This window comes from Myxocyprinus asiaticus, chromosome 13 (genome assembly GCF_019703515.2).
Source record: "Myxocyprinus asiaticus isolate MX2 ecotype Aquarium Trade chromosome 13, UBuf_Myxa_2, whole genome shotgun sequence".
Taxonomy (NCBI): Eukaryota; Metazoa; Chordata; class Actinopteri; order Cypriniformes; family Catostomidae; genus Myxocyprinus; species Myxocyprinus asiaticus.
In genome coordinates, this window is record NC_059356.1 from 32,876,205 (window position 1) to 32,897,790 (window position 21,586).

The 21,586-nt window shown below is 38.7% G+C and overlaps 1 protein-coding gene across 2 annotated transcripts in view; it reads right to left on the reverse strand.

The window, feature by feature from the left end:
- Positions 1 to 2,187: 2,187 nt before the first annotated feature.
- Positions 2,188 to 21,586, reverse strand: part of LOC127450093 (H(+)/Cl(-) exchange transporter 7-like) — a 36,711-nt gene continuing 17,312 nt past the window's right edge. Inside the window, exons 15-26 of one of the 2 annotated variants that reach the window (XR_007898907.1) lie at positions 20,987 to 21,128; positions 20,769 to 20,862; positions 18,286 to 18,458; positions 16,230 to 16,281; positions 15,932 to 16,059; positions 15,675 to 15,760; positions 14,099 to 14,228; positions 11,135 to 11,194; positions 10,815 to 10,991; positions 10,265 to 10,345; positions 4,665 to 6,583; positions 2,188 to 3,573 (exon numbers count right to left, since the gene is read on the reverse strand). Coding sequence is in view for 1 of the 2 variants with exons in the window: in XM_051713850.1 (XP_051569810.1) it covers positions 6,497 to 6,583; positions 10,265 to 10,345; positions 10,815 to 10,991; positions 11,135 to 11,194; positions 14,099 to 14,228; positions 15,675 to 15,760; positions 15,932 to 16,059; positions 16,230 to 16,281; positions 18,286 to 18,458; positions 20,769 to 20,862; positions 20,987 to 21,128 (1,210 nt within the window). In the remaining variant the exon portion in view is untranslated. Of the gene's footprint in view, positions 3,574 to 4,589; positions 6,584 to 10,264; positions 10,346 to 10,814; positions 10,992 to 11,134; positions 11,195 to 14,098; positions 14,229 to 15,674; positions 15,761 to 15,931; positions 16,060 to 16,229; positions 16,282 to 18,285; positions 18,459 to 20,768; positions 20,863 to 20,986; positions 21,129 to 21,586 lie in introns of those variants that run through there. The other variant, XM_051713850.1, reaches the window with a different exon arrangement.

The window sequence follows — 21,586 nt, forward strand, 5'->3', positions numbered from 1 at the left end:
GAAGAACACCATCCCAACTGTGAAGCATGGGGGAGGCAGCATCATGTTGTGGAGGTGCTTTGCTGCAGGAGGTACTGGTGCACTTCACAAAATAGATGGCATTATGAGGAAGGAAAATTATGTGGATATATTGAAGCAACATCTCAAGACATCAGCCATGAAGTTAAAGCTTGGTCGCAAATGGGTCTTCCAAATGGACAATGACCTCAAGCATACCTCCAAAGCTGTGGCAAAATGGGTTAAGGGCAACAAAGTCAAGGTATTGGAGTGGCCATCACAAAGCCCTGAACTCAATCTGATAGAACATTTGTGGGCAGAACTGAAAAAGTGTGTGCGAGCAAGGAGGCCTACAAACCCGACTCAGTTACACCAGTTCTGTCTGGAGGAATGGGCCAAAATTCCAGTAACTTATTGTGAGAAGCTGGTGGAAGGCTTCCCAAAATGTTTGACCCAAGTTAAACCATTTAAAGGCAATGCTACCAAATACTAACAAATTATATGTAAACTTCTGACCCACTGGGAATGTGATGAAAGAAATAAAACCCGAAATAAATCATTCTCTCTACTAATATTCTGACATTTCACATTCTTAAAATAATGATCCTAACTGACCTAAGACAGGGAATGATTTCTACGATTAAATGTCAGGAATTGTGAGAAACTGAGTTTAAATGTATTTGGCCAAGGTGTATGTAACTTCTGACTTCAACTATACGCTCTATGGAGCATTTAAACCTTTATGCTGCATTTTAACAATTTCCTGTTAATCACAACAAATAATTACAAAAGACTATCTCTTGTATATCACTATATCATGGTGACTAAGACTCTGGATCAACATGGCCACAATGATGTGATCTACATTAGCAAATTTAACCAGAATTTAAATTATTATGGGTATGATGGTCTTGGATCAACATGGTGACATTGATGGTCCAGGTCCACATTTGCAAATCTATCCAGGATTGAAATGTTTATGATGGTCCAGGATCAACATCAGCAAATTTACCAACGACTGAAATATTTATGATGGTCCAGAAACAACATGGTGACAATGATGGTCCAGGATCAACATTAGAAAATCTACCCAGAACTGAAATGAATATTTTGGTCCAGGATCAACATCAGCTAATTAAACAAAGATTGAAATATTTATGATGGTCCTGGATCAACATGGTGACAATGATGGTCCAGAAACAACATGGTGACAATGATGGTCCAGGATCAACATTAGAAAATCTACCCAGAACTGAAATTAATATTTTGGTCCAGGATCAACATCAGCTAATTTAACAAAGATTCCTGGATCAACATGGTGACAATGATGGTCCAGGAACAACATCAGCAAATGCACCCAGAATTTAAATGATTACAATGGCCCACAAACAACATGGTGACAATGATGGTCCTGGATCAACATCAGCAAATCTACCCAGAATTTAAATGTTTATGATGGTCCAGGATCATCATGGTGACAATGATGGTCCAGGATCAACATCAGCAAATGCACCCAGAATTTAAATGATTACGATGGCTCACAAACAACATGGTGACAATGATGGTCCAGAATCAACATCAGCAAATTCACCAAAGATTGAAATGTTTATGATGTTCCAGGATCAACAACAGTAAATCTACCCAGAATTTAAATGATTATGATGGTCCAGGATCAACATGGTGACAATGATTGTCCTGGATTGTCACTAAGATGGTGACAATCAGTGCTTCTCAGTCAGAAGGCAGCATTCTAGTTAGGTTGGATATCTCGGCTGCCACGTCATTAAGCACCATCGTAGGCCATCTCAATTGTGAGGACACTTAAAAAGCAGCCTCGTTTCGCAGCTTCATTCACCACATTTTGAAAGGATGCATCAGGTGCATCCTTCAAGGCCTTCAAACACCTTCAATCCTTTGCACAATCCAGATTTTTTTTTGTTTGTTTTTTTGTTTTTAAAGAAGAAAATATTGTAGAACAAATCAAACAGATGTGCACCCTCCTGGTGGCTTCCTCTGTTTATACAAAGTAGTTGTAGTCGTTCACAAATAATTTATTTTCGATAATTTTCATGGCGTGACTACGGAGGCAGAAACATTTATGACGTAGCCATGCAGACTTACTAGACCGTCTCATTCATAGCACTGAATGCTGAGGAAGAGCCTAGCCTACAGCCTCAGAAGGACTAGTCTAGGAAGGACACAGCCTAACCACACTACAGCCTTTCGTTTGAGAAGCACTCAATGACAGTCCTGGATCAAAATGAGAAAATCTACCCAGGACTGAAATGATTATTCTGGTACAGGATCAACATGGAGACAATGATTCAAGTTCAATAAAGCACTTATGGTCCTGGATCAACATCAGCAAATCTACCCAGGACTGAAATGTGTATGATGGTCCAGGATCAACATTGTGGCAATGATGGTCCAGGATCAGCATGGCGTTGATGTTTCTGGATAAACATTAGCAAATGTATCCTGAATCACTGAAATGATCATTCTGGATCTGGAACACATCCTACTTGGCAAAATCACATTGACCATGATGTACCCAAGATTGTGTTCAACATTTTATGTTAGATTACATACATTATTAATAATATACATGATGGATTAATGAAAAATTTAGTTGAAATAATCTTTAAATTCCTCTCACGTAAGGATGGTTGACAGTTACCAAAAGCCACAGCATGATTTGATACCAGACAGCTATATTGTGGTACCTTTTGATTTGAAAGGATTGAGAGAATGAGATTTATAGTAGCTGGATTAGGACACACTAATATGAACTCTGAATCTACAGGCACCGTTCTACTCCACCCTGTTTTTTTTTTATTTTTTTTATTGCAGTTGATGCATTACTTTGTGTTAATTGAGCGATAAAACCTGCCGGCAGGTCTTCCCCGCCTTCTCGGACCTGGCAGGGAGACAAGGGGAGGGAAAAACAAAAAAAAATTAGAGGGAAAGGCCAACACGGAGCGACAGCGGGAGAGAGAGAGAGAAAAAAAAACTCCAGGCGGTCAGCAGTGAGCCCCTCCATGCTCGCAGATGGCAGTCTTATCTTTGACCCCGCTGCATTTTAGCAGCCGGTAGGGGTCTCCTCCGCTCCTGGCAGTGGCCCGACCACTACAGGCAGTCGGTAAGGAGCCCCTCCTCCCTTCGCAGTCGGTGGTCGTTCCTCCACTTTCAGGCCCCGTGCTCCTGTCCCCCGGCGGATGGCAGCGGCGAGGACTCTACTACGGTGCATCCCTCCTCCTTCCCGGACTTCGGCACCAATTTAACAGGTTAAAAGGGAAAGGAAGAGGTGAGAACCGGCTTGACAATATAAATAATAATTTAATGATTAACTTAAAACAAAAGACATACAACACAAACGCATATAGGGCACACATACAGGACAGCTGTCTGTTGCTCTCTCTCTATCTCGAACTGCCGTCTCCGGCCACCTTTATCCCTCTTGTGGGCTTGATTAGCCTGATTTGGGGCCAGGTGTGCATCATCACGGCCCAGCGCCGCCCTCCTCCTTGCCACAGAGTGATACACTCCTTACAGGCTAATTTTTCATTAAGGGCATCACTGTGTGAGTAAATCATGTTTGATCTCAATCATATACTGTTTGTGACAGCTAACATTGTAATGAACAGGGAGGATCAACATGGGATTCAGACTTGAAAGCATCAGTGAAATCCTTTAACAATACTCATAAAATTCAATTTTACACATGTCCACACCTTACTTAAGTATGCACCAAAGTGTTGAAAAATAACAGCAGTCATGTATTTTACCGTCTAACCAAATTTAAACCGACAATCTTCAACAGCTTTATTAGTTCAAAAAGTTGTTCAAATCGATATAAAATTCATAATTTTTTAAACTTGAAATCAACAACTGTAAAAAGTAAAGATCAGCAGTGAGGAAGATTAGGCTATTGATAAAAACAAAAATGTTGGCTTTGAATGACAAAGACTAATCAGGATGAATGCCATGTTTATACACGTTCATCTTATGTTAGGTTAAAGATTCTTGCAATCAGTGTGTCTTCAATTTTTTATAGCATGATCATGTCACTGTGCAATACTGTGATTTACATATTCAATTTAAAGTACAGATATTCACAGAAAACAAATGCAGTTCAAGGCAGGAAATTCACATTCTGTAAAGACATTCTCTGAGAAACTCAGGAAACTTACTATATAAAAACAGGAGCTAGTTTTAAACTCGTACCAAACTTTTCCAAAAGCTAAAGCCAGCAAGTGCAGCAAGCCAGCATGGTAAAACAGGATTTGTTATTTAATCTTAGGGTCTGACCTACCCTAACATGTTTGATACCAATTAAATTAATAAATGAACAGAAAACAAAAGCAAATTTAAAATGCCTAAACAATGAACCATATTTGCATATTTGTAACAAAAAACAAGTTTATACTATAGTAGTCTTTATTAAGTGCACATAAAGGTGTCAGCAATAGGTTTCTTAATGCTGGACTGAGTGAAAAAAGTGTCTGGGATACATTTTATTTTCCACATCAGAAAACTTGATTGATTTTTTCATTATGAATAGCTTCCTTTGATCTAACAGTACTTTACTCAACTTATTTTTTTTTTTTTTTAAGCATAAAAGGGATAGAGTTCACCCAAAAATGAAAATTCTCTCATGATTTACTCACCCTCCTGGCATTCCAGATGTGCATGACTTTCTTACTTCTGCAGAACACAAATTAAGATTTTCAGAAGAATATTTCAACTCTGTAGGTCCTCATAATGAAAACTGAATGGGAGCCAAAATTTTGAAGCTCCAAAATCCACATAAAGGGAGCATAAAAGTAATCCATATGACTCCAGTGGTTAAATCCATGTGTTCAGACACGATATGATAGGTGTGGGTGAGAAACAGATCAATATTTAAGTCATTTTTATCATAAATTCTCCTCTCTGCCCAGTAGGGGGGCGATATGCATTAAGATTGTGAATAACCAAAAACACAAAAAGAAGAATGGGAAAGTGAATCTCTGGCTGTGTCTCGTTTGGAAGGATGCGACCTCCGGAGGTCGCATTTGTCAGCCGCATACGTCATCGAGGCTGTCTCGTTTAAAAAAAGAGAGGAGGACACTTCGAATGCAGCTTTCGAATGCGACCTTCTTTCAAGGGAATTCAGAAGATGCATGAGGTGTATCCTTCGTGGGCACTCACAACCCACAATTCTTTGCTTCAATGGAAATGTCTAAAAAAATGTACGCCAATTTGCCCATAAATATGATGTTCAAATGCAAGTAAAGTTAATTCCCAAGTTGAAGTACCTCAGTAGATTGGTGCAGAGTATATAATATGTATAATTATATTAATATATAATTAAAATAAAGTACTAGACTAAAAGTACACCTTTAAAATCTATTTTCTTTTCTCTTTACATCATTATAACTCTCCTAAAATTTACCTCATACATTCCCTTCCAGAGGGACTTTGTTCCCTTCTCACTCAAAGCGCTCCTGCTTGTTAAAGAGTGGTGTGCTGTCATAGCAACCATGTTACGTTACGTTTCCGTTTGTCCTACGAAGGCCATCTCGTTTAAATGAGACTTGTTTAAAGGAGGACGCTCAGTATACTGCAGCCTTCAAAGGACACGTCCTACCTAGCACGCAGCCTTCCAAACGAGACACAGCCTAAAGTGGAGATTGACTGAGCAGGGAGGAGAATTTATAGTATTTAAAAGGACTTAAATATTGATCTGTTTCTCACCCACACCTATCATATCACTTCAGAAGACATTGATTTAACCACTTTTATGTTGCCCTTATGCGGATTTTAGAGCTTCAAAATTTTGGCACCCATTCACTTGCATTGTATGAACCTACAGATCTGAGAAATTCTTCTAAAAATCTTCATTTGTGTTCAGCAGATGAAAAAGTCATACACATCTGGGTGAGTAAATGATGAGAGTATTTTCATTTTTGGGTGAACTACCAATAATTTATATTGTGCAGGAATTTTTGTCAACAAAAATCGCACAATCCTGTTTGTATCACTGCAGTGCAGACTCTATAATGACAATGAATAAAGACACACTGTTACATCAATATACATTGTCATCAGTAAAACAATACATATTGGCATGAATCTTGCATAATAACTAGCCATTATAAACACGAGAGGTCACAAAGAAAGATGCTTTTGGAGAGACAAGCAAAGTGAGGGCTCCCAAACAACTCATCTGCTCCAAAATACAATAAATAAAGACACATAGTGCAAAACGAATCATATAACTTGATGTGCTATTCTGCTCTACTTATACATGCAAAAATAAATGCAGGCTGCATGAAAAGGGAGCAAAAATGTATTTTTCAAAGAACCGAGCCCTTAAAATACTGAATGTGAAAACAAATGTTGTGTAGGTTGCAGGTTTGTCATCTTTGACACAAGACAGACTCTGACCAACCCCTGAGTTATTAAGGTCCAAAGCTGGTGGTCAGAAGGCAGCATACAAGCTGCACATGATGATCAGTTACGTCTGAGCCAGTTGAAGCTCCTCCAGACCGTGTTTACCCAGGTGATAGCGTGCAAGATCCTTCCTGGTCACCAGACCCACAACCTTCACACATTGAGAACAGAGGGAATTATAAATAGGGATGTGCCGATACAATACCTGGAATGGTACAGGCTCCAATACTGACATTTTTAGACTGATCGTGTCATCTGACAAGCCTGGCCCAAATCCAAATAATAAGTCATGGTCGTTACTGTCAAGCTCCAAAAATAACATAAAACCCCCCCACAAAAGCAGTCCATTTGACACGTGCATTTTATTCAAAATCACTTAAAGACATATGATAGATTTGTAAATCACAAATGGTTGCATTTAATAAGCAGATATAGTATACATGCGCAGTGCATTTCAGTGAACGCATGCTGCTCTGTTTTCTGTCTCTCTTACACACACATAGCACGCACATGGCACGTTATGCCCTGATGTTTTTAGCTCTCAGAGTGGCACACAATACACATGAACTACCTAAATCTGAGATGTAGATGCTTGATAGTTCGGTTCACTTTTAACATGCATTGAGAACGTCACCGGAGACGCTTTTAATCAGATTTTGAATGAGGAGCGAATTAAACTACTGTGAACTATCCTACATACAGACAATTTATGGGTCTTCCTGGAGTGTTCCGACTGGCAAAATAAAAGAAGACTTTCACCGGAACTGCTGTTAATTTTGCTGCTGCAGCATCTAGTATACTAGTTATCAAAAAGTTTTTCTTAATAAGCTAGACATTTATTTTAAAATAATGTGTAGATAGAGGTTTGTGTTTCTTTACATATAAATGAGTACCACCAGTCGTTCCACACAGTGAGGTGTTGATATTCTAAACTGATTAAGAAAAAAACAACACTGGGATCGGGATCGGCTGACACAGAGAGTTCAGGTATCGAAATCGGATCTTGAGAAAAAGTGTTTTTGGTGCATCCTTAATTATAAACAGCTTAAGTTAGCTGCCAAACAGGCAACATTTAAAGTCAACCAATTTTGATTTTTAACATGTATATATATATACACACACTGGCGGCCAAAAGTTTGGAATAATGTACAGATTTTGTTGTTTCAGAAGGAAATTGGTACTTTAATTCACCAAAGTGGCATTCAACTGATCAGAGAGTATAGTCAGGACATTACTGATGTAAAAAACAGCACCATCACTATTTGAAAAAAGTAATTTTTGATCAAATCTAGACAGGCCCCATTTCCAGCAGCCATCACTCCAACACCTTATCCTTGAGTAATCATGCTAAATTGCTAATTCGGTACTAGAACATCACTTGCCATTATATCAAACACTGCTGAAAGCTATTTAGTTTGTTAAATGAAGCTTAACACTGTCTTTGTGTTTGTTTTTGAGTTGCCACAGTATGCAATAGACTGGCATGTCTTAAGGTCAATATTAGCTTAAAAATGGCAAAAAAGAAACAGCTTTCTCTAGAAACCCGTCAGTCAATCATTGTTTTGATGAATGAAGGCTATACAATGCTTGAAATTGCCCAAAAACTGAAGATTTCATACAAAAAGGTGTACACTACAGTCTTCAGAGACAAAGGCTGTGTCTCGTTTGAAAGGCTGCATGCTAGGTAGGATGCGTCCTTTGAAGGCTGCAGTATACCGAGCGTCCTCCTTTAAACAAGCCTCATTTAAATGAGACGGCCTTCGTAGGACAAATGGAAATGGAACGTAACATGGTTGCTATGACAGCACGCCACTCTTTAACAAGCGCAAGCGCTTTGAGTGAGAAGGGAACAAAGTCCCTCTAGAAGGGAATGCATGAGGTACATTTTAGGAGAGTTATAATGATGTAAGGAGAAAAGAAAATGGATTTTACAGGTGTACCTTTAGTCTAATACTTTATTTTAATTATATATTAATATAATTATACATATTATATACTCTGCACCCATCTACTGAGGTACTTCAACTTGGGAATTAACATTACTTGCATGTGAACCTCATATTTACGGCAAATTTTTACACATTTTCATTTTTTTAAACATTTCCGTTGAAGCAAAGAATTGTGGGTTGTGAGTGCCCACGAAGGATACACCTCATGCATCTTCCGAATTCCCGTGAAAGTAGGTCGCATTCGAAGGCTGCATTCGAAGTGTCTTACTCGCTTTTCTGAAACGAGACAGCCTCGATGACGTATGCGGCCGACAAATGCGACCTCCGGAGGACGCAGCCTTCCAAATGAGACACAGCCAAAAGACAACTGGCTCTAACAAGGACAGAAAGAGATGTGGAAGGCCAGATGTACAACTAAAAAGGAGTATAAGTACATCAAAGTCTCTAGTTTGAGAAATAGACACCTCACATGTCCTCAGCTGACAGCTTCATTGAATTCTACCCACTCAACACCAGTTTCATGTATAACAGTAAAGAGAAGACTCAGGAGTGCAGGCCTTATGGGAAGAATTGCAAAGAAAAAGCCACTTTTGAAACAGAAAAACAAAAAGCAAATGTTAGAGAGGGCAAAGAAACACAGACATTGGACATTGGAAAAAAGTGTTATGGATCTTAACCCCATTGAGCTTTTGTGGAATCAGCAAGACTGTAAGGTGCATGAGAAGTGCCTGACAAGACAGCCACATCTATGGCAAGTGCTACAGGAAGCATGGGGTGAAATGTCACCTGAGTATCTGGACAAACTGACAGCTAGAATGCCAAGGATCTGCAAAGCTGTCATTGCTGCACGTAGAGGATTTTTTGATGAGAACTCTTTGAAGTAGTTTAAGAAGTTCTGAAAATTCTTTTCAAATTGTAATAGTAATTTTTCATGTTATTAATGTCCTGACTATACATTGTGATCAGTTGAATGCCACTTTGGTGAATAAAAGTACCAATTTCTTTCCATAAGAGCAAAATCTGGGGGGCCTAGGTAGCTCAGCGAGTATTGACGCTGACTACCACCCCTGGAGGCGCAAGTTCGAATCCAGGGTGTGCTAAGTGACTCCAGCCAGGTCTCCTATGCAACCAAATTGGCCCGGTTGCTAGGGAAGTTAGAGTCACATGAGGTAACCTCCTCGTGGTTGCGATTAGTGGTTCTCACTTTCAATAGGGCGTGTGGTAAGTTGTGCGTGGATCGTGGAGAGTTGCAAGAGTCTCCACATGCAGAGTCTCCGCGGTGTCATGCACAAGCCATGTGAGCCATGTGATAAGATGCATGGATTGACGCTCTCAGAAGCGGAGGCAATTAGACTTGTCCTCCGCCACCCGGATTGAGGTGAGTAACCGCGCCACCATGAGGACCTACTAAGTAGTGGGAATTGGCCATTCCAAATTTGGAGAAAATGGGATAAAATAAAATAAAAAAAAAGAGCAAAATCTGTACATTATTCCAAACTTCTGGCCGCAAGTGTATATATATGAGGGAGAGAGGGAGAGACAATGCAGCACTTCCAATATCCATGCAGTGCACCGAAAAGCAGAAAGCGAATCCATTTACTTGTGCGACGCACAGAAAAAGGGGCACATTTCCATTTGGGCAGTGCACAGCAGCAATGCCTGGCAGGGAATTATTGTAAACACAGTCATTACGTGTTAAATGATTAAAAGTAGACAAAAGAAAAAAAGAAAAAAGGGAGGTTCAAAATATTGGACCTGTACATTAAGCATTGCAGTGTAAATGCAGCCTTTATCATAGAAAGTATGGATAAAATTAATGACTGAACCACAACATGGAAGTATGTGGAAAAGACCCCAAGACCCTCAAGCAGAGAAACACTCACCCTGTTCTCATTATCAACCACCACTAGATGCCTCAGTCCCAACGCCCGAAACAACTTAAACACTCGAGGGAGTGAAGTCTCCTGAAATTAAATATGAAAAACATGACAATGAATACTGCAAATGTTTAAACAAACCACATAGTTTTGAAAGCTGAAATAATCTTCCTTGTGCTGTAATTCATCTGTCTTGAAAGAGTTATGTGTGACTGCAAATGGGAGTGGCGAAAGAATTTTGGTAAAAACTCGAGGCACTGCATAGTTTGCCAATTCGATTCCAGGAATGGGCAAGCAGTGATTTCAGCATCCCTAACTCACCATTGTGCTCTAAAAGACATCACTATAATACCACCTACCTCTGAAATCAAGGTTCACTGCTGTCACATAAACTAAAGATGATACCTTCCTGTTTCAATAGGAAATATGTCAACACAGGAAAGAAAAACTGCATTTGACAAGCCATTTTATGGGGTCTTAAATCAAAGCACTAACTCTGAAATCAAAGAATTGCAAGTTACTTTGGAAATAAAGTGCTAATTGTCAAGGCACTGACCTGAGGCACAGTGTAAGGGGTTGGGTTCATGAACTCTGTCAGATCCATCATGCACTCTCTCTCGTCCTGAGAGACGTGGATGGACTGGATGGGGGGAAAGCGTGGATATGCATCTCTGAAGTCCTTCAGCGCTAGTTTTCTCTGGCTGAGACGTGAAGATGCCCTCTCTACAAACACCTGAGACACAGACAGACATGATGCAGTACATCAGAGTCCTTATTACTAATAGGATGTTGTCTCAGTAACTGTACTGCCTGTAAGTGCATTGCTATACAGAAATGGAAGTCCAACCAAAATCATGAGGATTAAGATTTTCATACCTTATGCTTGAGAAGAACAATGAGCTGAGAGCGGAGAATAAGGCCACAGATTTTGCCTGGCTGTAGAAAAATAATCTTTAATCTCAACAGAAACTGAGCAAAGGCCTGTTCACACCAAATCTGTTTTTGTTTTTCGGTGCGATTGTTAGTTCCAAACAAGCTTTTGAACGGGAACTATGAATTCTTATGCCGCTACTCACATAGGGTCCGACAAATCATCCGCCAACAATCCGAAGGTTAATTTTTTACGGAGTGGTCCATTTCTTTTTCTTCGGACTGAAATGAAAACTGATTGACCAATGAGAAGAGCTTTTTGATATTTTCGCTGTTGCTGCAGCTGTTCAATTCAGCTCATGGTGGCACTAATCAACTGGCAAACACCAGCAATGGATGTGAAGCTGATACACACCCCCAAAAATTATAAACTTAAAACTAAATAGTTGCAGTTCATGAACACTTAGTACTGCAAACACAACATGATGTGTTTTTGTAACAAAATTGTCTGTTTTTTGAAGGTCTGCTTATGCTATGTGCATGTATTTTTAAATGTTCATAAACATAAGACTCATGAGCGTATTCCTGTGCTCTTTTACTCTTCTCATGCACAAAAACACTAAATTGAAAGCAAATATGCAGCAAATAAATAATATAGAGGCTGTAAACACCATCATTCTTTTTAGAATATTTATTTAATGTGTTGATACCTCAAATTTTATATTATATCTGGTGTTGTCTTAATGTACATTGTTCAATATGTATATCACTGTGCCTGTTATATTATCCTGGCATTAAAACTGGCAGTGATTTTTGCCAATATGTTTGCACTAAGCTCATAGTAATACCCCATAAAAAGAAATACATGCAATATTTTGTGTAGACAAACTAATTACTGAAACTCACTGCTAATTTTATTGCAAGGATATTATAACAAAGTATTCCTGTAACGGTACTCATTTCTTAAGACGTTGAACCTGTGTTTTCTTTTATATAATTTTTTATATTATCCATCATATTTTATACTATACCTGTTATTCTTAATGTGCATTATTCCATGTGCATTTACAGGTGCATCTCAATAAATTAGAATGTCGTGGAAAAGTTCATTTATTTCAGTAATTCAACTCAAATTGTGAAACTCGTGTATTAAATAAATTCAATGCACACAGACTGAAGTAGTTTAAGTCTTTGGTTCTTTTAATTGTGATGATTTTGGCTCACATTTAACAAAAACCCACCAATTCACTATCTCAAAAAATTAGAATATGGTGACATGCCAATCAGCTAATCAACTCAAAACACCTGCAAAGGTTTCCTGAGCCTTCAAAATGGTCTCTCAGTTTGGTTCACTAGGCTACACAATCATGGGGAAGACTGCTGATCTGACAGTTGTCCAGAAGACAATCATTGACACCCTTCATAAAGAGGGTAAGCCACAAACATTCATTGCCAAAGAAGCTGGCTGTTCACAGAGTGCTGTATCCAGGCATGTTAACAGAAAGTTGAGTGGAAGGAAAAAGTGTGGAAGAAAAAGATGCACAACCAACCGAGAGAACCGCAGCCTTATGAGGATTGTCAAGCAAAATCGATTCAAGAATTTGGGTGAACTTCACAAGGAATGGACTGAGGCTGGGGTCAAGGCATCAAGAGCCACCACACACAGACGTGTCAAGGAATTTGGCTACAGTTGTCGTATTCCTCTTGTTAAGCCACTCCTGAACCACAGACAACGTCAGAGGCGTCTTACCTGGGCTAAGGAGAAGAAGAACTGGACTGTTGCCCAGTGGTCCAAAGTCCTCTTTTCAGATGAGAGCAAGTTTTGTATTTCATTTGGAAACCAAGGTCCTAGAGTCTGGAGGAAGGGTGGAGAAGCTCATAGCCCAAGTTGCTTGAAGTCCAGTGTTAAGTTTCCACAGTCTGTGATGATTTGGGGTGCAATGTCATCTGCTGGTGTTGGTCCATTGTGAAAACCAAAGTCACTGCACCCGTTTACCAAGAAATTTTGGAGCACTTCATGCTTCCTTCTACTGACCAGCTTTTGAAAGATGCTGATTTCATTTTCCAGCAGGATTTGGCACCTGCCCACACTGCCAAAAGCACCAAAAGTTGGTTAAATGACCATGGTGTTGGTGGGCTTGACTGGCCAGCAAAGTCACCAGACCTGAACCCCATAGAGAATCTATGGGGTATTGTCAAGAGGAAAATGAGAAACAAGAGACCAAAAAATGCAGATGAGCTGAAGGCCACTGTCAAAGAAACCTGGGCTTCCATACCACCTCAGCAGTGCCACAAACTGATCACCTCCATGCCACACCGAATTGAGGCAGTAATTAAAGCAAAACGAGCCCCTACCAAGTATTGAGTACATATACAGTAAATGAACATACTTTCCAGAAGGCCAACAATTCACTAAAAATGTTTTTTTTTATTGGTCTTATGATGTATTCTAATTTTTTAAGATAGTGAGTTGGTGGGTTTTTGTTAAATGTGAGCCAAAATCATCACAATTAAAAGAACCAAAGACTTAAACTACTTCAGTCTGTGTGCACTGAATTTATTTAATACACGAGTTTCACAATTTGAGTTGAATTACTGAAATAAATGAACTTTTCCACGACATTCTAATTTATTGAGATGCACCTGTATATCATTGTATCTTGTGTTATAATCCAGGCAATATATAAACTTTAAACGCTTTAACAGCGTTCAATATTTTAATCTCTAGCACTGACAGCTGAATGCTGAAGGGTCCAGGCAGAAGATTGGTATAAATGTTTGTAGAGCAGCAACAGCGCCACCTACTGTACAAGGGTGAAATAATTTTTCGTTTAATTAATTATGGTCTCTGTGTGAACAGACCTTTTTCGGAAGTTTGTCCCGTAAAATCGTCACGAATTTGGTGTGAACAGGCCTTTATACATCTTATGTGGAATACAGTAGGTATAACAGATATCATGGGTATGTCACCTCATCTTGGACCTCAACTGTATGGACAACCACTGGGAAGCCATTGTGACTGGTGTTGCTAAGAACATCCACTATGGTGCCAACCTTCTCCACTCTGTTGAAGCAGGTGACTGGAGAGCTCATGACCTCTCTGTGGTGAACACATACACCGATCAGCCACAACATTAAAACCACCTGCCTAATATTGTGTAGGTCCTCCCCTGCCACCAAAACAGTGCCAACCTTCATTTCAGAATGCTATTCTTCTCACCACAACTGTACAGAGCGTTTATCTGAGTTACCATAGACTCTGTCAGTTTGAACCAGTCTGGCCATTCTTTGTTGATCTCTGTTATCAACAAGGTATTTCTGTCCGCAGAACTGCCGCTCACTGGATGTTTTTTGTTTGTAGCACCATTCTGAGTAAATTCTAGAGACTGCTGTGTGTGAAAATCCCAGGAGATCAGCAGTTACAGAAATACTCAAACCAACCCATCTGGCACCAACAATCATGCCATAGTCCAAATCACTGAGATCACATTTTTTACCCATTCTGATGGTTGATGTGAACATTAACTGAAGCTCCTGACCCATATCTGCATGATTTTATGCACTGCATTGCTGCCACATGATTGGCTGATTAGAAAGTTGCATGGATAATTGTTGATGCCAGATGGGCTGGTTTGAGTATTTCTGTAACTGCTGATCTCCTGGGATTTTCACACACAATAGTTTCTAGAGTTTACTCTGAATGGTGCCATAAACTAAAAACATCCAGTGAGGGGCAGTTCTGCGGACGGAAACACCTTGTTGATGAGAGAGGTCAACAGAGAATGGCCAGACTGGTTCGAACTGACAAAGTCTATTAAAACTCATATAACTGCTCTTCACAATTGTGGTGAGAAGAATATCATATCAGAATGCTATTCTGAGATGCGGGTTGGCGCTGTTTTGGTGGCACGAGGGGGACCTATACAATATTAGGGAGGTGGTTTTAATGTTGTGGCTGATCAGTGTAAATGAGAATGCACATAAAGAACATCAGCAGCGTTTAACTCAGCTCTGGTATATTCAACATTCAGCATAGATCCTTATGAAATGGCAACTGATACAGGACAGGCCACTGTGACAGTCTACTTGTCACAATATTCAATTGATTCACTTAAGCCGAGTGTCCTAACTAGATATAACATGATAAAGAAACAAGCAATAAAAGCTTTATCTTTCATGTTAATCAAAGTTTTTGTCCTAACCAGCCTCAACCACAACAAGGCATTTTGTCGATCACTTGGCTCCTTTGTATTTGCTCCTGGTAGCCCAATTCACTGCAAAATGTAATTGGCCCAAAATCCTGCTCCTCGTTACTGTTCATTAAACATCAAATATCTTCTAATTGGCTTGAATTTTGTCATGTAGCAGTTTTACAATCAGTGTGGCCAGAAAATTGCTTGTTGCTGGAAGCCATTACATCTCACCTGGTTATGACACAATGGTATGCCAAATATAGGAAAAAAATGAATTGCCTAGAATCCTAGACAGTATATCAGAAGAAAATAAATCATATGATATACAGTATAATGCCAAAGAGTGTCCTTACCTGGCAGTCAGCCAATGAGAAGTAGGAGGAGCCTCCCAATGAAGGAAAGGAACACTTTGCAGCTTAATATGGATATCATACAGGCCCTGTAAACAACGAAAACCTGACAAACAAGCAAACATGCATGCACACACCTGCTAAACACAAAACACTAATGACATGCATGCATGGCTAATACCGTATGACAACCTTAAACCACAGACAAAAAAACTATTAAAAGATAAATCACCTGTTCACATGAGACAAAAATGACTCACCTCTACAAAGTAATCCCCAACAATCTTGGCAGTAATCAGCACAAGCATGATGGGGAAGCCATAGGTCACGTTACCGGTGGCTTCTACAAGGATTACGGTGAGACTGAGGGTCATTCGAACAATGCCACCTGTCAGAAAAAACCCAACAAAACATTCATCACACCTCAAACACACTCAAACACTCTTCACCAAAAAATGCAGTCAGGAGGACTGAAATGATCACAAGACAACATTCCTGCAGCATTTCCTTAAAGAATAATGTTGACATTAATGTGAGGCTAATAAAACAATAACTCACCGAGCTGGGCCGCAGCACCTATGAGAGCATACTTTCCAGGATCTGCCCAAATCTATAAAGAGATTAGAAAACATGTCAACAGTTCAATAGAGCTAATCCTGAAGTCATTTAGTTGCCTTCTCCTGAATTAGGGTTATTTTTTATTTTTTTTGTTTTTGGAATTATGAGACCCAAGATGTTCGTTGGGGATAAAGAGGGATTAAAGACCCAATGATATTGCTTGACGAATGCAGTTTTCTTTCCTGTGTTGATGTACTGCAACAGGAAGTTGGGCCAGGACATATCAAAAGGCTCACTCCTTTTTGTAAATACCTAATGGACTTCCGTTAACCATGATTTGCTACTTTGCTACTAGTCGGTTGCAGGCGGTATTAGCAGGGTTCCCACTCGATTCAAGGTACAATTTTCCAGGACATTTCCAGGACATTTGATGTGCCACACAGTTGTAATATTTAAACAAAAACACACTGGAGGTCATTAAAATAGTTGTTATTGGAGGTTTCTTTTTTCAAACCTCTGTATTCGCAGTTTAATTAAATTTCATCATCAAAATGGTGTCTAACCAAATTAATTTAAAACTTCATTCAAATGAAAATATAATTATTTTAATTAATAACATTTTTCAACATAACATTGCATTGTTTTTACAAAATTAAATGCTTTTCAACAAAATCCTTACAGCACAATCCGAAACAACACTGGAGATAGTTTTGTCAAATGACGTGCAGAACATCACAGATGTTAAATATTGCTTTAATACATTATTATTATTATTTAATTGCATTAAACAAGATCTTTTTTTCTTTTTTTTTTTTTTTTACCATTTCACGTGTCCATTTGTATTAAGCTTTTATTTTGTTGTTGTATGTGTGTTTTTGACTGTACGTACTCGACTCCGGATAAGAAATTTGCTACATGGCCCTGCATAAAGTTATGATTTCATTCAAATAAATATACATCGTTTGTATGTGCTGCACGCTTCAGAGTGCTCTGCTCACTGTCATCTACTACACACACCCAGAGCACGCATGATGCTCATGATAAGGTGTTTTCAGTGTACGAGCTGCCTGCTTCACACATTCATTTTGAAGCACGCAGCACATACATATTATATATTTATTTAATTAAATCACAGCCTTTTGTGATTTGATACTCACACTTGGACATATCGAGATTTTAATTAGATTAATTATGGATTCAAACATTCATTTTCATCCCAAATATGACAAATTCCGTATTTTGAAGCTAATGCAATTTTTATGACTGGATTCAGTGATTCCATCCGTGTTTTCCACATCGGCAAAATCACATGGCCCTACATGTGGTAATGCTGGTATAAGCAGATGCCAATCATTGAATTATTGAAAATTAATTTACATACCGAGGAGCAAAGGCTGCATCGCCACGTTACCACCTCGGGGTGTAAATTCATTTCCCAAAAACTTTTTAAATCTGCGGTGCGACTGTTATCATTGTCTAAAATTTACAACTAAAAAGGTTTTATAGTTAACGCTACAGCAGTGTTGGAACGAGAGAAAAAAATTGCACTATATCAGTACTTGTATATGTTACAAAAACCTTGTCAGTGACACAATCAAACAGTTTTATTATACTAAAATATTTTCCAAGACAAGTAATTACTTTCCAGGATATTTAGGAATTTTCCTCATTTTCCATGATTAGAAAACTGCACTGCAAAATTCCAGCATTATCAGGACACGTGAGAACCCCGAGTAGGGGGAGGGACATTATCTTTCTAGAGAGCACCTGTAGTGGACAAAAATCTGTTAATTGCAAGATGAGTCATCAATATTTGTGGTTCAATTTCCCAGAAGAGAAAGACTGTAAATTTTAAATGTGTATATCTGCTATAAAAAGATTTTTTAGTCAACTTAGGAGTATACTAAAATAAAGATGGCATCAAAACTAACAGAAATGGACTAAAAGCCAAGAAACTCAAATTTTGATTTCATTTAAGATTGAATATAATACTGTATTGAGGGTGTGAAGCTGATAGTGTTGAGAAAAGAATAGTGGCTGAGAAGGCGATACTCACTGATTGGCTGGAAGTAATGCTGGACAGGAAGATTCCGGAGAGTCGACCCCAGGCTGCTCCAATCAGCAAAGAGGGAATGAACACTCCTGCTGACACAGTCAGGCCATACGTCCAGACAGCCAGGAAGAAATAGACCAGAGTGAAGAGACCCAGGGTCTGGGGGTTGTAAGAACCTGAGTGATAGACGTTCTAAGTCAAACAGCAGTAAAATACAATCAAGAAATTGTATCACTATTAAGTTTATTTTATTACAATTAATCAACACTTGTTTGCATTTGTACATGAATGTTTTTGTTCCTGTAGTTTTTACTGGTAGTATGGTGCTAGCAACAGTAATGTAACTGGTTTCATTACCAGGGAACTCCCATACTGATATATGTCTCCCATGAATGCACAGCAGGTTTAATAAAAGTGTCTGCCAAAGGCATTTATATATTATAGAGAATATAACATATACTGCACATTTACATTTCAATGTACATTAAGCACTTCTTTTACTTGCATGCTTCTCATCAGATCACAACAATCTCAAATGTGAAGCTAAAGCACTTTTTCTGGATAAGAAAGGGGGCAGGGTGATAAATATTTTAATTATCAGTATGTTACATTTATTATTATGATTTGTTTTATCAATTAATATTAAGTCATGTTTACATTCATTTTATCCCTTGCTGCATATTCAACCCAAAAATATTTAATATATTACATAACTATGTAGTAATGCATATTTGGGGATAATCAAGTGAACTAAATACTTTACAAAGTAAAAGTACTTTCTCATTAAATCGTTTTCTTTTTACTTGGAACTTCATGGAAGCAAACCAAAACATAAGATTAATCATAACAAATGCATGGTAAGTCGAGCATCACTGCAAAAACAGCTGCATCACATTATATAACACTTCAGTTAAAAACAAAAATAACTAAAAGGCTGCACCCGAAAATGTAGGCAGCTCACTTGCTGCCCAATCAGATTATGGCTTAAAGGGATAGTTCACCCAAAAATGAAAATTCTCTCATCATTTACTCACCCTCATGCCATCTAAGATGTGTATGACTGATTTTCTTCTGCAGAACACAATTTATTTTTTTTAGAAGAATATTTCAGCTCTGTAGGTCCATACAATGCAAGTGAATGGTGGCCAGAACTCAGAAGCTCCAATGAGCAGATAAAAGTAATCCATAAGACTACAGTGGTTTAATCAATGTCAACTGAAGCGATCCAATCAGTTTTGGGTGAGAATAGACCAAAATATAACTCCTTTTTCACTATAAATCTTGACAGCAGTTTCCATGGCGATCATGATTTCAACTTATATTTTGTTTTTTTCTCACCCAAAATCGACTGGATCACTTCAGAAGACATTGATTAAACTACTGGAGTCAAATGGATTACTTTAATGTTGCCTTTATGTGCTTTTTGGAGCTTCAAAGGTTTGGCCACCATTCACTTGCATTGTATGGACCTACAGAGCAGAGATATTCTTCTAAAAATCTTTCATTGTGTTCTACAGAAAAAAGAAAGTCATACACATCTGTGATGGCATGATGGAATTTTTGGGTGTACTATCCCTTTAAAACAACAGCGTTTTTTTAAATGAATAGAACTCTTATGGAAACTGGTCTCGGAACAGTTTGAAAAGCACCTTATTTTCGTCCTACCTCCGTATAGCAGCCTCCGAAGGCAGCATTTTCCAGTTTTCAGATGCAGCCAAAACAGTTATTCATTACCAATTCTAACTGGATGGGCCAAGTTCGAAGCCATATTTAAATAGTAAATCTGATCAAACATCAGTTGAATTCCATATGAATGCGGCAAGTTGCAGCATTGCTTGGCATAAACAACCTACAGTTACACTGTGTCTATCCCGGACATGAGTGGTACGTTGCATCAAAACAAAATCACTCGCATTATAACCAAAGAAGCTGATTACACAGGCAGCTGTCATCTGTGACACAGTATGCAGTTAAATCATGCCATGGGCAGAGCAGATTACAAAAGCTGTCACATATCTATTGTCAGAAGGTATATACCATAATAATGCCCAGCTCTAATCTGCTGTCATACTTAGATACCAAAGGTGGTCTTTATAAACCTTGATTGTTGGTTCCTTTGGTGACAGCTGCTTGTATTAAAACCAGTGCATATGGTAGTCATGCACTCACTCACAATGCTCTGGTGAAGCAATAAGAAAGCAATAAGAGTTCTCTCCTGAGTGCAGGAATGTTTTAACCACCTGTTAGCTGGCCTTCTTCTGGCTTATACCTCTAAATCTGCTTAAAGCCATGGCAAGCCAGACACATACAAAGATCACTCTCTCACAAACACACACACGACATGCCACATAATTCATGAAAGAGTTGACATCTTGAATGCGTTGCTGCAACCATCAGACAGAGTTACAAGTCTTCCATGTGAGTGTGATAACAAGACCACATACCAAAACCTGTCCATACCCAACCACACCTGAATAGGGACACACCTGGAGGATTATGAAACAGACTCCTCACACTCCGCTCAGGTGTGTTGAAGAAAGCTGTTGCCATGGTGTTATATTCACCATCAGCACAGAAGAGCTGTAAAATAAATAATATAACAATGACAATCTGTTCCTCTTCAACACATCACACTACATTCTGATCTAGAATCAGACTGACCAAAAATGTTTTCATTTTAATTCCACAGTAAGCATATCTACACCTGTAGAGTATATTCCTCAGTGTGGTCCTCTCCTAACGGCTGACAGTCATTGGAGAAATAGATCATGGCAAAAGAAACCGTGGCGGTCACCGCAGCGACCAGCATGGCCTCCATCACTTGCAGACATGGCCGGTGGATGTACCTGTGACATAACACATCCTGTTAAAATCGCACTTATGGTGTCAAATTATGCCTCCCAGGAAAGGGGGGGAAATCATAAATGAGAAAGCTATTATTGGTGTTCTCATTCTTTGAAATCCTTAGAACTTAATGTCTCTTCCTTTACTATTCCTTTACTAACCATATAAATAGCCTACATTTAAGAGGTGAGATATTATATGGGTGAAATGAATTTAATGGACGACCCTTAACTATTTTTGTATTACGTTTTTCTGCCTCAACGAATAATGCAAGTAAACATTGGTAAGATAAAAATAGCATGCTACAATACAACTGTAAATAAAACAAAGAATAAGGATTCAGTAATGATGGAGATTAGAGGTGTAACAGTATGAGATTTTCACAGTATAATAACGTCACAACAAATTCCACAATATTACGTTATCATGGCATTAATGATAATATTTAGTTATTGTTACG